The sequence below is a fragment of the Canis lupus genome, chromosome 2 (assembly GCF_048164855.1).
Source record: "Canis lupus baileyi chromosome 2, mCanLup2.hap1, whole genome shotgun sequence".
Classification (NCBI taxonomy): Eukaryota; Metazoa; Chordata; class Mammalia; order Carnivora; family Canidae; genus Canis; species Canis lupus.
Window position 1 is genome coordinate 76,044,970 of NC_132839.1, and position 16,418 is coordinate 76,061,387.

Below are 16,418 nucleotides of genomic sequence, written 5' to 3' on the forward strand. Positions count from 1 at the left end.
TGGCATCTCCAGGGGGCAGCTGATCTCACACAGGTATTAACAGAAACCCCGGGCACAGCCTCATTTTTCAAGGGGCCTCTTAGCTGAAGGTTTCTGTAGATCGAGGATTCATAACTGGGCGTTGGTGGTGTATGCACATCCTGCAGAGGAAGCTTCGAGGCCTCTCTCTGTCCCCCAGGTTGTCTTTGCTGCCCAGATCAGAGTTCTGTGCTCCAGTGTCATGAAGCACTGCAAAGACTTTGACAAAATAATGGTTACTGAGTGACTGTACTGTATGCATGGGGAAGGATTTTGTATCATGGGTGGGTGGACCCTGGGCAGCTGGGTCCTATCTGGATATCTCCTCCCTGTCTGGGCACAGTTTCGGAGTGGGGGAGGGAGGGGCTGGAACAGCTGTTTATCTGGGAGTTGTTTAGAAGTTGGCAGCTGCCTTAAGTTTCACTACAAAGTTTAGCACTTATTTATGTACTGACTTCCATTGTCTTCCCATCTCAATCTAAGCTCGTTTGTTCTCCCCCATATATTTTAAGCGTTTTCAATTTGTCTGCGTGAATGCCGGGTCTCCGTAACTGGCATGTCCGGGTATGGTCTTGAAGGCTCTATGACTTGGGTTGTCTCTGTAGCCAAAGATAGAAATAATTTGGGGATGATTGAATTTTGTAGAGTTTGCTTTGCATTTTGCCCCTTGCATGAGTGTATGTAATTGATTTAAACTGTGTTTAAACAGCTTAATAAAGGAGGTTGTTTTGCAGAAGCTAGTAGGTCAGTCCTGCTCAAGTGGGCAGGCTGGTCAGGAGCCCCGTCCTCAAGCACCTGCCTGGGCTGCATGCAGGCTCTTACCAGCTTTTAACTGGTGTGATTCGGGGCAAGTGACATACCCTCCCTGAACCTGTGATTCTCCTCCTCTAAAAGGACAGTACCTACCTCATAGTGTTGTGACCTGCTGAAACTCTACATATGTTAGACCCCCCTTCCGAGGTCTAACGAAACACATTAATGTTTATGCAGCAAACTCATTGGAATAGAGATTGTAAATAGCCTCGTGTGAGATCAGAGCAGGTTTTGCCACCAATGAGTCTGTCGGATTTAGTTTTTGCTATGGAATGAATCCTAAAATTCTTTGTTCTCAGAGCTTTGGGGATTTTGCCTTGTGGACACAAGAGGGCGGGTGGGCTTGTGTTTTAATCACCAGTCACGCTTTGTGGGTAGGGCTGGAGAAGGTTGGGAAACCATGGAGAACCACTGGCTCCAGCTCATGATTTTTCAGCTGAGCAAACTGAGGTCCACAGAGGTAAAGTGACTTGTTCAAATCACAGAGGTGGCTATTTCCCTTTTAGGGAAATGTACGTCTATGGATCTTAGTAAACTAGACCAAAAATAGCTTGCTCTTGGGCCCTGTGATTTGAATCTTCACTAAAAACAAAATAGGGTGTGTATGTGTGTGTTTAAAAGCGATTTTCCAACCAAACTCTGTGGGTAATCTACATACTAGCCAAGCGCCTTTTCCATCACAGAGTTGTCGGGTCATTCTGCTGAGAAACCCTAGATTCTGAGACTGCATACCCTTTCCTGATAAAAGGGGAAGGATAGCTTTCAGGATCATCAAAATGTTCCTTGGTTGGAACAAAGCTGCTTGGGAGAGGTCACAAGGACCTCCTTATCTGTAGTCTCTAGTTATTAGCTTCGTCTTCCCCATTGTCTAGCAACCTTGAGCTATGCCCACTGGGTTTGAGGAATGCCATTTCCATGCTATTCCTTCTCGGCTCCTATGACCACTGAGGTCATTTGGAAATACAAGTATTATTTGGAAGCAAGCTAAAAAACTGCTTTTGATTTTGTGGATTGACTTGGAGCCATTCCTCAGACCTCTTCCTCAGTTCCTTGCCATCTGCAAGCTTTTTATATCAAGTCTTCTTTTGTGACTTTCTTAATGGGATCTTGGCAAAATGCAACACATTTGAGTGGGTGCTCAAAATGCAGTGAATTAACCAAAGCTGGCCAGGTAGGAAAAACCCAGAGGAGTTTGATAAACGCTGGCTTTTGTTGGATGTTTTTTACTCGTAATATTGTGGAAGGGAATCACATTTATCAGTGAGAGCCAAGAACTTTCTGCTTCGGCAGCTCTTGCTGGGCATGGGGCAAACTCGAGATGAGGCTGGGTTGACCTGGGTTGTGGCCTCTGTCAGGTGAGCTGTGATGTTGGAGAGAGGAGGGAAGTCAGAGATGGGGGACAAAAGGCAGTTTTGTAGTTGTTCATCCCATGAACCTCTTTGGAATCTGGCATTGGGCATTTTCAAAACCTGTCCTACTTCCTGCTGTGCTAATTGGAACCCACAGTTTTGAAGTTTGGGAAGCCTTAACCTAAGTTCTAAAATACCAGAGCAAACCAGCATTTCGCATGTAACAGAAAAGTAATTAAGTGATGAAATATTCTTGAAAGAACCCTAATTAAAATATACCTCAAACAGGCATTTGTAGTTGGATGGTGCCCAATGACAAGTCCTAGTTTTACATGCCCAGAGACCAAGGCTTCCCGAAGGTAAGAGGAAACAGTCTAGAAGCAGGCAGGAGCCACCTTGTCTGGTTTAAATCCAGGCACTGCCACCGGCTAGCGGTGTGACCTTGAGAAGGTCATCCTACCTTCCTGTTCCTGCTTTCCCCATCTGGAAAGTGAGGATATACCTCTATGTCCTAGGTTTATCATGAGGATTCAGTGCTTAGCTCAGTGCCAGCTCCTAAATGCTCTGCAAATGTGGTGGTTGTCATTGTAAGTGGTAATAGAGATGTGAACTACTCCGAGCCACATCTCTCCTGGAACACCGTCTCTTCTAGAACACCATCTCTTCTGGAACACTGTCTCTTCTGGAACACCATCTCACTCAGAACCATTCCCCTCCTTACCATGGCTCTGTCTGCTTTCTGTTCTGACTCTGGTTCCTGGTCCCTTACTGTGCTGGGCTTTCCAGCTTGGATGGACTTCTCCCTATGGGTTATTAGTCCAGCTGGAGATTTGGGGTATGCCTCTGGGCTGTGCCCTGAATGCCAGTGCCCTGTCCTTTCATTGTCCTCTCCTATCCCCTCAGTCTCTGGCTAGGCCTCCCTGTCTCCACGAGCTGCTCCTCTGCCCGGCCGCCCCCTGGTCTCAACAGGTGTCATCTCTTCTTACTTATTGTGAGAGAAAATGGAAGATGTCATGCACGTTGTTCCCTCAACTTCCTCCAGCCCACTGTTGGGGGCTCTAACTCTCAGACCCGCTGCTTCAGGAAGAAGTGGGTTGGTTTTTGTTCCAGTGTTTGATCTTTCTTCTTTGTATGGAAATCTTCTCAAGGCTATCACTCCGTATTCTTTCTCAGTCTCTCCCTCTTGCTCCTTCTGTATAGAAATATGTTGGATTAGGGGTGCCTGGGTGGCTGAGTGGTTGAACTCTGACTTTGGCTCAGGTTGTGTTCCCGGGGTCCTGGGATCAGGTCCCACATCTTCTCCCTCTGCCTATGTCTCTGCCTCTCTCTCTTTCTGTGTGTGCCTCTCATGAATAAACAAATAAAATCTTTAAAAAAAATACATTGATTTCAACCACTTAAAAGCAAAACAAAACACCAAGTAGAAATTTCTTCCTCTCACCTTCTTTTTGCTCCTACTGGGCATCCAGGAAGAGTAAACTGAGCTCAGTCTCTATTCTTCAACCCAGGGGATCTAGTCTTACATTCCAGGCTACTGAAAAACTGTGCCCTCCAAGGCCATGAAGCTCTCCCATGGATTGTTTTTCCATCCTATTTGTTATTTTATTTGTTCATTGTATATGTGTATGTATTTTAGGATTTTTAAGTTTACTTCAAGAAGCTACAGAAAAACAGGATGTAAGGTACAACAAGGAGAAAGTTAAAAGAATTCCAGTGGCTTCCTAAATTAGAAACTAATGGTTTCCCATGAGTTCTTCTACATTGCCTGATTTGTCTGAGCACGTCTCAATTCTTTTTCTAAAGAGCCTTCTTAGGCTGTTTGTTTCTTGTTTCTTTTTTTAAATTGTGTTAAGAACATTTAACATGAGATCAACTCTCGAGACAAAATTTTAAGTGCAGGATAAGTATTGTTAACAGCAGGCCCCATGTCGTAAAATGTGCCGGAAATGTTACATCCGTGGAATGCCAACTACCCACTTTCCTCTCCCCCACTCCTGGCAACCACCGTGTGACTCTCTGGTTCTATAAATTTGACTCTTGGATGGCTCATAAAGTGGAATCATGCAGTATTTGTCCTTCTGTGACTGGCTTTTTTCATGTAGCATAATGTCCTCCAGGTGCATATACATTGTCACATATGGCAGGATTTCCTCTTTAAGGCTAAAGGGGATTCAGTTGTCTGTATACACCATGGTTTCTTTATCTGTTCAGCCATCAGTGAACATTTAGGTTGTTTCCATAGCTTGGCTGCTGTGAATGATACTGCTGTGAACATGGGAAGCAGGTATCTCTCGAAGATCCTGATTTCAGTCCTTTTGGATAAATAGGCTCAGGGGGACTGCTAGATCACAGGGTAGTTCTATTTTTAACTTTTTGAGGAACCACCATATTGTTTTACATAGTGGCTGCCCCATTTTCCATTTCCTTCCTATTTTAATTGCTCTCTTGCAGCATCTGACCTCGCTGACTGCTTCTCCCTTCTGGAATCTCTATCCTCCACATTCTAGAGGAGAGCCCTGGCTTTTCTTCCTCAGCTTCCTCGTGGAGTAGAACCAGTTGCTTAATGGATATCTTCCAACTAGTCGTGGAAATATGCTTACCTTTCCATAGGCTTAGCTTTCCATACGCTTACCTCTATCTCCACATGTTCAAAACTGAGCTCGTGATGTTGTCCTTTCCATGCCACGTATATTGCTAAGGCTGCTGGAACAAAGTACCACAAACTGGGCGTCTTAAACAAGGGAAGTTTATTATCTCACAGTCTGGAGGGTAGAATTAATTCTAAGATCAAGATCGGGAAGGTTTCTTCCTTCAGAGGTCCATGAAGAATCTATTCCATGCTTCTCTCCTTGTTGCTGGTGGTTTGCTGGCAGTCTTTGGCCTTCTTTTGCCTTTCGCCTTTTGCCTTTGGAAGCATCATCCCATCTCTGCCTTTATCTTCACATGGTATTCTCCTTCTGTGCCCACCTGCCTCCAAATTTTCCCTTTTATAAAGTCAGCAGTCATATGGGATTTGAGTCCACTCAAATAATCTCATTTTAATTTGATTATCTTTGTAAGGACCTTGTCTTTTAGTAAGATCACATTCTGAAGTACTTGGGGTACTTCAGCATTTGAATTGGGAGGAAATAAAATTCAACACCAAGCAAACTTCCTTTTTTTTTTTCTTCAGGTTATTTCCCATCTCAGAGAATGGCATCTATGTCTGCCATATGACTCATCATGCAGAAACGTGGGCATTATCCTGATCAAGTCACTTGCCCTTCTATGAACTTGGGGTTCAGAGCCCATAGAACTTAGAGGCAAAACTTTGGAATAGGAGCCTTCATAGTAGCATATGTTTTCAAAGGGGTCTTTGATTCCCAACTGACAACCTCTGCTTTGTCTTTCTACCACCTTGGTACAAAAGTAATACATGTGAATTTTGCAAAATTGTAGATAAGTATAAAAATAAAATTTAAAATTATCCCATTATTCAGTTACCTGGAATCATTTAATATTTTGGTCATTGCTTTGTACATTTTATGCCTTTATGCATTTTTTAAAATAGTTGAACCATTCTGCAAGTAAGATGTTGAATCAAGCTTTTCGTTTTTTTAAAAAGATTTTATTTATTTATTTATTAGAGATAGAGTGAGGGAAGGGGCAGAGAGAGGAAGAGGGAAAGAATCTCAAGCAGACTCTGCACTGAGCAGGGAACCCAATGTGGGACTCGATTTCAGGACCCTGAGATTATCACCTGAGCCAAAATCAAGAGCTGGATGCTTAACTGACTGAGCCACTGAGGCACCCCTGAGTTAAGTTTCTTGAATTCAATGTCGTAATTTCAGTGTTTTCTCATGCCTTTGCAAAATCTTTATGAATAGTTTTAAATGATGCATATTATTCCATCAAATGGGTAGACAATGATTAAGTTAGATATTTTCTTATTATTCCACTGTCAAACAGTCAGGTTTTTGCCACTTTTTGACTTATAAATAATGCAGCAACAACTCCTGCTATGAATTTGGGCTCAAACAGTTTGCTTATAATTCAGATATGATTCAACTGGGGGTGAAGGAGAAAGATGGCCAGTGTCTCTAAACAAGTTATTAGCATAAATTGAAGGAAAGCTAAATTAACCTAAGCTAACAAATGTTTTTAGGCATTATTTGTGAATATTTACTTTGTGATTTTAGTTGCCTTAAATTTGAAGAGCTTCTTGTGGCTAGTGGATAGTCCAGTTCTGTCAAGCTGGTGACTAAACACTTTTACGACGCTTATCTCTTCCTAAACATTCTTCCAAGTGCTTTATGTATTAGTATATTTAATCCTTATAATGACTCCATGACGTAGTCTTCTGGTTACTATTGGTATATAACAAATCACCTCAAAGCTTAGTGACTTAAAACAAGAGTCACTCGTTTTGTTTAGGAACCTCCAACTCGGGCAGGGTTCATCAGAAACGGCTCACGTTTGCTCCACGTGACATCAGCTGGGACCATAGAGCCTACTTCTAGGATGGCTCATTTACATAGTTGGCAAGTTGACGACTATGATTGGTTTCTTTTCTTGGGGACACTTGGACTTCCTCACAGCATGGTGCCTGTGTTCCAAAAGCAAGTGCCCTGAGTGACAGGCAGTGGAAGCTGTTGGTTTCTTAGGGCCTGGAGCTTGGGAACTGACAGAGCATCACTCCAACATACTCCATTGGCCGGGCGGAGCCCAGAAGATATATTCAAGGGGAGGAGATACAGACTTTTCCATTGGAAGAGAATCAAAAGATTTGGGGCCATGTTTTAAAATCGTCATAGAAAGGTACAGTCATTTGATTTTGTTTCACAATGAGGAAACTGAGGACAGAGCAGTTAAATAATTTGCCCAAGGTGACGTACCTAGTATGTGGCCACGCTGTTATTTATGCCAGGCAGTGTGACCTTGTAACTTCAGTGCTATATGGCATCTCTCTGTAATTCATGTTTCACTAATTTAGATTCATATCTCCTTCAGTTTTTCCATGGTACAGTAATTACATGAGATTAAGTGACTGATACTGTTTATAAATCATGGACTCTAAATATGTAGTGTTTGCAAGGGTTTGCTGCATGTCAAATTAATGAAGACACATTCTCAACCACCTGATTCAGGAGGGACTGTTGGCTTCAACTCCGAGCCTCTCCGCTTTCCTCTGTCTTCCTAGTGCCCCCCCTCCCCCCAAAGAGAATTGGTTATCACCTCCAGATTGAAACAGGCCATGACTCGGAGTAAAACTCTCTCAGTCTTAGAAGTTGTCTGCTTCAACTATTCCTGTTGCATGGAATATGTGTTATTAAAAAGGAATTAATTAATAAGACTCAGAATTGTAAAGGACGTTAAAGAAAGGTTTCTGGTTTTTGCTAAAAAACTGGCCATTAAATCCTAAATTGGATGACATATTTGCATATGGTTAGGGAAGTGTGTGTGTGTGTATGTGTGTGTGTGTGTGGTGTGGGTGTGTGCTTCCCTTTATTTGTTCATTCATTTAATATATTGATTCCTGGAAGAATAATCAGAAAAAAAATATAGGTTATCCCCAATTCTAGAGATTGTGTGATAAAATAATGAATGCAACCTTTTACAAACCTAAGAAACCAACAGTTTCCTTTCCTGTTCAAAGGTAATGGGTATTTCCACATGAACTACTGATAGCCCTTTGTTGTACAGCCTCTGGTTTGCAGATTGGGCTTCTGTCGAATACTATTTGCTGCAGTGATGAAATGTGGTTATTTCACGCCTTCTATTTGCCCCATACGATCATTGCCATGTAGATTCTTTTTTTAATCAAAATACTCTTTGAGAGAGCTTGTAATTAAATGTATCTAGTTTTCCAGTTTCTGGGTTTCTTAAGTAACATCAGGAATCTCCCTGATGCAGAGAACTTCGTTTCATCATTTGAGAACCTGAGTATTCCAAATCATGCCACTTCATTTCGATCAAATATCACGTTTTTCTTTACTCCTCATCCTACCTGACCTTCATTTGATAATTCTCTTCTCATTTTGTGTCTGTGGGCTGGTACCTTGCTGGTTTTCTATGTAGTTGGTTGGCTCTTTGTCTCTTGTCTTTGTTGATCATGTCTCCTGATGTCCGCACCAGGTTCTCTGCTTCTCACCCTCCTTCCTAGAGAAGATTCAGGTCCCCATGTGTAGGGACCTCTTAGGATCTGTTGGCACCTTTGGTGATAAGTCCATGTGATACTTGGACATGTCCACAAGCAAATTTCTCCTTTTCTTCAAAAGATGCCCCCTTCCTAGCTGCCCTATTTTTGAAGTCATAAACTAGGTCCTCACTGTTACCTTTTCTCCTGTTGCCCTGGGTATACTTTTGACTGCATTTCTCTCAGTCTGTGATGATCTGCCCACGTGTTTTGTTTAGGGATCATTTCTGATGTTTCTCTACATGCTCTAAGATGTTGTTGGCCAAGTCATGTTGTTTATCACTGTATCCAGTTCCTAGCCTTATGCCTTTCACCTAATGGACATATGATAAATTTTAATTAGGATAAGTGAATGAACAAAAAATGCATATGCTTCCATTTATATGTTTGCACCCCAGGCCCAAATCTTGACACCATCCTGTACTTTTCTCTCTTTTTCATACTCTAGATCTGTCAATATACTAAGCCCTTCTAAAACATAAGCTCCATGAAGACAAGGATCTTTGTCTTACTCCGTGATATATCACAAGTGCCTCAGATGGTACCCGCTGTGTAGTTGAGCATTTATTATGTTGTAAAAATGGTTCTAAATGTTTTATGTGCATTTATTTCATCTTCATAACACCCTAGAAGGGTGGATAGGTTTAATTAGTATGCCCATTTCACAAGAAACTGAGACATGGAGGTGCTAAGTTATCGCCCAGTGTTGCACTGCTGCTGGGTGGTGGAGTCAGGACCTGAACCCAAGGCACCTGGGTCCTTGCTCCTAACCACTAAGCTTAGGGAAGGCTCTAAGGCCACCAGATGATTCTATGTTTATTTTGTGCCTGACACTTTACCTGAACTCTGTGCCTGCTTTCCTCACCGTGTGGGTACTGCTGCAGATGAAGCAGCAGAGGCTGGCTTGAGAGGTTTTAAAGAAATGACCCAGGGTGGGGCTTAGTTTATGAGTAGCGGGGCAAGATGGGAACTTGGACTTTTAGCCAAGCCTGGCCCTCAGCCTGTGCTCTGTACGGCCAGACCCGCTGGTCTCTGCATGGCCTGGGTTTTGGGAGCAGACTCCAATTTGATGTGAGCATTTCCCCGGGTCCTCAAGCTTTTCTCGTCCTGGGCAGACGTCTGATGCAACCATGTGTATTTCTTTCTGTAGACATTGGTGGCAGCCACACGTTGCACTCCAGGACAGAGACGACCCCGGAGCCCACTAACAATACTGGGAATGGACACCCAGAATATATCGCGTATGCCCTTGTCCCTGTGTTCTTCATCATGGGTCTCTTTGGTGTCCTCATCTGTCACCTGCTTAAGAAGAAGGGCTATCGTTGTACAACAGAAGCCGAGCAAGAGGTGGAAGAGGAGAAGGTTGAAAAGATAGGTAAATACTGGCAGTCTTTTTATGGAGATGTGTGTGTGTGGGGGGATTTCTTTTCTTTCTTTTCCTTTTCCTTTTCCTTTTCCTTTTCCTTTTCCTTTTCCTTTTCCTTTTCCTTTTCCTTTTCCCTTTCCCTTTCCTTTCCTTTCCTTTCCTTTCCTTTCCTTTCCTTTCCTTTCCTTTCCTTTCCTTTTCTTTTTCTTTTTCTTTTTCTTTTTCTTTTTCTTTTCTTTTTTTTTCTTTTTTCTTCTTTCTCTTTTTTCTTTTCTTTTCTTTTCTTTTTTCTTTTCTTTTCTTTTCTTTTCTTTTCTTTTCTTTTCTTTTCTTTTCTTTTCTTTTCTTTTCTTTTCTTTTTTCTTAAGATTTTATTTCTAAGTAGTCCCCACACCCAATGTGGGGCCTGAACTCACAACCCAGAGCTCAGGAGTCACATGCTTTACTGACTGAGCTAAGCAGGTGGCCCAAGTGAAGGTGATTATTATTTTTTTATTTTTTAAAGATTTTATTTATTAATTTATGAGAGACAGAGAGAGAGAGTGAGGCAGAGACACAGGCAGAGGGAGAGACAGGCTCCATGCAGGGAGCCCGATAATGGGACTCCAAGATCACACCCTGGGCGGAAGACAGGTTCTAAACTGCTGAGCCACCCAGGGATCCTCTAAGGTGATTTTTGAGTGAGAAATCAGTCACAGATACTTTCAGCTCTATGAAGCAAAATTATCCATTTTTTTCCCTCAGAGACAGAGAGAGAGAGAGAGAGAAAAGGGGGCGGTGGAGGGGCAGAGGGAGAGAGAGAGAATCTTAAGCAGGCTCCACACTCTTCATGGAGCCCTTCGAGGGGCTCGATTTCACAACCTGAGCTGAAATTGGGTGCTTAACCAACTGAGCCACTCAGGTGCCCCCAAAATGATCCATCTTAACGCTAGGTGGTATGGTGGCGTGTCAGTCTAGATTTTGTAGTAACCATACCTGGAACCTGGCTTTCACTTATTAAACACCTACTAGCTCATTACTTGTGGCTCTGGGCAAGTTACATATGCTCTGGACTTCTGCTATGTGCAATTTAACTGGAATTTAATCTTAGTTATTTTAATGCCAATTTAATTAAAATTTTAATTTAATTTAAATGAGGACAGTAATCTCCACCCTGTAGGATTATTGTGGAATTTAGAGAGAAGATGCATTTGGTGTTTGGCACCTGTGGCGACTCCGTAAATATTAATCCTTACTATTTTTATTGAGAGAGAATCTAATAAGGGGAAATTTAAATAGCTCTTATCACTTTTGTGATATTACTTCTGCTGGGGGCATTCTATCTTAAATCTATGTGATTGGCATTTATATTTATTAAGTAAGTAATGGTGTCAACTGTGCAGTAAAAGTATGGCAAGAAATGGTGCCTTAGTATTAATTTGAGTGTGTCTTACCTTTTCTTCTTAATATGGCGTTGTTAGGGTAGTGTTTGGGAAAACCCAAGAGATAAAATCCTGTTTTCTCCATAGATGTTCTTTTCAACATTCTTTAGGGACGTTTCCTGACTTGGACCATGAGGAGTAGTAGCTAACCTTCCATATCTCTTTCAGTTCTTCAAAGGGCAGTTTTTGCAGAAAGGGACCTTTGGAGTCAGTCACCTTTCAAGAGAACCCAAAGGGCAGAGCGGAGGGAGCTTCTTCATTCTTTGCCAGCCTGCTGGCCTGTTGGTTTTTCCCACCCCCACTGACCTTTGAGGCAGAGAGAGAACCCGGTTGCAGGATGAGTCATGTGTAGCTCATGAGCAAACCAAAGCTGAGTGTTTGTCAACAGAAAGCGAGCCTCCTCCTCCCCTCCTTAACAGATGCTCTGTAGGCTGCCTTAGCAGTCAGCGTTTGCACTGTCCAACCAAATGTGCATTTTCATGGAGGAGGAAGCTGACTGTGGATGGAGAAGCCACTTTTCCAGGTACACGAATAGGACATTGCACACCTTGATTTGTTCTCTGTAAATGAGGGTGTGGAATATTTCAACCCTCCCTTTTCCTTCCTCCCTGAAATTACACAGTTTCAGGGTGGAGGTTTGATTTTTTTTTTTTCCAGAGATGGTCATATATACAGAATTTCCTAAAGTAAACCATGTTTGTGGGCAAACAACTCACCACAGCCAAAATTTAGGTTATTTGGAAGTGTGTTTAAACAAAAGAAGAGTCTTCTAAACATGGATGAATAATTACCCGATTTAAAAAAGAAATTCATACTCTATATAGTGTGTCTTCAGTTAAAATAAAATCCAAGGAGGATCTTATGTTTTGATTAACTATTTTCTTCCCATTTCCCCTAAAGGTTTAAGGAAAGGATGAGGGAGGAATGTAGTAATAAGGACTGACATACATGCATGAAAGTGAGTGGGTGTTTGGACTTGAGAGGAAGTTCATGGATAATTTTGGTCCTTGGTATGCCAGGGAAGTCACTATGGGCTGTGTCAGGCATTTGGGGGCTGAAAGAAGAAAGCCTCGACCCTTAGCGCCACGGCCGAGGTTTCTGGGGACTGTTCACTGAGGTCTCATTGACTTGACAGAGGTGACCGAGTGTAACCCATTGTCCGCTCCTCCTTCTCTTTCAGAGTTGAATGACAGTGTCAATGAAAATAGTGACACCGTTGGGCAGATTGTCCAGTACATCATGAAAAATGAAGGTATGGATGTTTTGGTGTTCGAGAAGAGTCTAGTATTCATGTTTTATTGAAAACTCTGCTTCGAAGGGTCAGAATTTGTATGGCCTGTCCTGTGGATCTGGTCATTGGCAACACCCTTTACCTAAGCTCATGAATACGTCCGCTTCCAGATTATCTGATCATGAGAGTTTCGCAGAAGTGTGTTTTCGAAGAGTCAGTAGGTCTAAGTGTTGCAGAAAGCCATCCTTGGGCTCGCCTTCAGATCCTGGCCTCACCTTGATTTGGGGAAAGTCACTTTACCTCATGGAACCTCCATTGTCCCCTCCATCAAAGGAGGGTAATAAATAACAGTTACCTTGTGGCATTGTTGTGACGTCTTGCACATAAAGTGCCTAGTATAATAGGCACTCAGATGCTGTGTATTCTTTTTTTTTTTTGTACTTAAAAAGAAATGGGGGATCCCTGGGTGGCGCAGCGGTTTAGCGCCTGCCTTTGGCCCAGGGCGCGATCCTGGAGACGCTGGATCGAGTCCCACGTCAGGCTCCCGGTGCATGGAGCCTGCTTCTCCCTCTGCCTATGTCTCTGCCTCTCTCTCTCACTGTGACTATCATAAATAAATAAAAAAAAAAAAAAGAAAAAAAAAAGAAATGAGGTAAAATACACAAAACATAAAAAAGTTGTCATTAAATGTACAGTTCAGTGGCTTTAAGTATGTTGGGAGTGATGTCCAGCCATCAGCACGGCCTAGTTCCAGAAGGTTGTCCTGAGGCCAGGCTGAAACTCGGTCTCCGTTAGGTGGTCCCTGCCCAGGCCGCTGCCCATCCCCAGCCATCTGGTGGCCACCTGCTGCTTCTGTCTCTACGGATTTGCCTGTTTGGTGATCTGCTCCGAAGTGTTCAAACTTTTAAAAAGTTTAACCTTTGTGGATGGAACCATTTTTTCCCTTCTGAAGTGTACTCTAAATTCCGATCTTCTGGAATAGAGGATGAATTGAATCTTGATTAGATAAATTAGGGTCCTTGTTCCAAACACTGGCTGTTAGCTCAGTAGGATACCATCACAGAGGTGCACACGGTGAGGCCCTCGGACACTTTTGGAGTGTGTGGAACTCCTTGCCCACATCCCCGGTAGCTGCAGATCGCCATACTTTGGGGTCCTCCTGAGAATTGAAAAGAAAACATTTTCCTTGGGGCTCTAGTCCGAGCTGACTGCTGCTGTGTGCACTGATGCAGCCAAGCCATTTGTCCAAAAGGTAAAATGCCTCTGTGCTGCTCAGTAAATATCTGTTCCTCTGCCCCCAGCCCTTCCCTGGGGGTCCCCACCCCGATATCCTCACTGTCAGTGAGATCATCTGCCTGGCCCAGGCTGTTGGTCAGCATTTTTGATTGAGAGAAAACACAATTTTAAATGGTTCAGCATAATTTTCCTTGTTCTTTACAGTGTGCTTTATGTGCATAATCTCATTTAATCCTCAGGATATCCCTCTAGAGTTGGTATTATTATACCCATTTTCCAGGTACAGAAATGAAGACTTCTAGTAGTTGAGTTCACATGGTTAGTCAACAGCAGAGCCCTGTGTGAGTCTCTTTCAACTACGCAACATTACGTCTCCTCTCTTATAATTTGTTGCGTCCAGTTTCTACAGGATGTAAAACCAGATAATCAGCCTTAATAGAATGGTGTTTAAAATAACAACAAAAATGATTGGAACACTTGTATTTTGCTCTCCATCCTCCAGAGACCTTCCTTCAGGGACCAGTACTTGGTGATGCTATTCTTCAACACTCGAGGGTGCACATTTCTTTTACATAAAAAGTGGTTTTTAATTTGTACAAGAAATACACAAATATGTTCTTGGCATGGAAACTTCAGCCATTACAGAGGTACACAGAGTGAGGCATGGTGTGCCTTGTGCATTGGAAACTACCTCACACGGCTTGGGGGCCCTTGGGGACCTTTGGGCCTGGGGTTTCTAAAAGCTTGGAGCAATTGCTAACTTAGTGAGTGTGGGGTGAGGTGGCTTCCTGACTGTTGAATCAGAAATAAGTAAACCAAAAACTTTGTAGGAGCTGAAGTTCTTATATACAGCGTCCTAGGATGCACTGTTTGCTGTGCGCCAGGCCTGGTCTAAGGGCTTTCTAGGGGCCAACAACCTTACAATTCAGATACTTGGTTCCCATTTTGCAGCTGAGAAACCGAGAGGCTCACAGGGCTTGGCTAATGCGAATATCACATGCCAGCAGGTGGCAGGTGGCAGAGCTGAGATTTGAACTCTAGCATCTGACTCCAGGGTCTGTTCATAACCACTTGCTGTTACGATCTCTTTCCTGGTGTCAGGAGGGTGGGACGGAAAGCATCTTCCTTTCAAGGGGATAAAGCGCAGATGTGATAGTTGATAAAACTCCTTAAGCATTAACTCATTAAATTCTCAAAACTACCTTATGGAGGCAGGTAGGCCCTTTTGCCATCCCATTTTGCAGATGGGAAAACAGAGGCCCAGAGTTCATACAGCCAGTGCATGGCAGGGTGGCACCCATAGTGGGCCCCTTCTCTTCATGGCAGCAGAGGAGAAGCATTTGATGCGCTGGAACAAGTACGCTGTGTAATTTCCTCACCTCCCACAGTTGTTGGCGGAGAGGTCTGTCCTTTTTAATTTTCTTTGTTTATTATTATTACTATTTTTTGAAGTAGGCCCTGTGCCCAGTGTGGAGCCCAATGCAGGGCCTAAACTCCTGATCCTGAGATCGAGACCTGAGCTCAGATTAAGGGTCAAAAGCTTAACTGACTGTGCCACCCGGGCACTCCAGTCCTTTTCTATTTTATTTAATTAATTAGTTTATTTAAGATTTTATTGATTTATTCATGAGAGACAGAGAGAGGCGGAGATGTAGGCAGAGGGAGAAGCAGGCTCCCTGCAGGACTCGATTCCTGGACCAGGATCGTGACCTGAGCCAAAGACAGACGCTCAACCACTGAGCCACCCAGGCGTCCCTTTTTTCTGTTGTAATGCTGTGCTTTCCTTTTGGAAAGTAGCCTCTTTGTTTCCTTTGCATTGATGACCAATGACCGGTAGGTCCATTAGAGAAACAGCTAAGCCACTGTTTTCCTTCTCTCTCCTCTGATCCCCAATTCTCTCTCCTCTCTTCCCTCGTCCCTGCCTTCACTCATCTACCTGTGAGCATGACCTCTGAGGATGGGTGGTGGTTCTCCTTGGCCATGAGGAGACATCTCACCTCCCCAAAAACCCTTTTCCAGACATGGCCATCTCTGCCTTCCAGCCAGTGCTCAGACCACAGGGGCAGAATTAGATCCATACTTAAAGTCTCTTCCCAGTTTATAACCTAGCTTTTTAGTTTGCTTTGAGGCTTCAATCCTCTATAGAACAAATGCATTTTTAATCTTTTGTCTATGTCATGAACAGTCTCTGAACTTAGTATCAATTTAGACCTCCCTGTTGATGTTAATTTAATTTTCCTTTTTTTTAAATTGGAAAAAAAAGAGGAATAAAATGGAAGTACTAACCATCCATTACCATTTGCCGTGTTTATTTAGGTCTCCTTTGCCTAATTTGCATATTTAAAAACATTTGCAATCATGATTTATGAGTAGTTTTCTGCTTTGCATTTTTCATTTGGCTAATGAGGTAATATTTCACCTGTACTCATGGTGACATTCTTGTTTATGGTTTAAATATATCATGTCTTGAATGTTGCAAATCAGGTTAGTTTAGATAAATCTCTAGGGGCATAGAGTCATCAGCTGACCTGCATACTGATTATTCTCCGGCTAATCTCCAGGCTTGGATTAACCACAGTGCTACCCTTAACTTAATTTGTCTTTCTGAGTAGACTGAATTGAAGAGTGTACGGGTGGTCCCTGGGGTTTTCTTGAGTTTTGTGGGCATTTGGGAAGTACCAGCAAGTCTATAGCTCAGGCTCTCTGCCGGGCCCTTAACCTGTGTCATCTGGTAACAAGGAAGAGTACTGGGATTATTCTCCAGGTGCTCCTCATTATTCACATCAGGCAGAGGGATCCTTTTGTGAAA

At 43.0% G+C, this 16,418-nt stretch overlaps 1 protein-coding gene across 1 annotated transcript in view; it reads left to right on the forward strand.

The window, feature by feature from the left end:
* RELL1 (RELT like 1) overlaps positions 1 to 16,418 on the forward strand; it is a 62,823-nt gene that overhangs the window by 20,514 nt on the left and 25,891 nt on the right. Inside the window, exons 2-3 of the mRNA XM_072807740.1 lie at positions 9,506 to 9,730; positions 12,323 to 12,394. Coding sequence (XP_072663841.1) covers positions 9,506 to 9,730; positions 12,323 to 12,394 — 297 coding nt within the window. The remainder of the gene's footprint in view (positions 1 to 9,505; positions 9,731 to 12,322; positions 12,395 to 16,418) is intronic.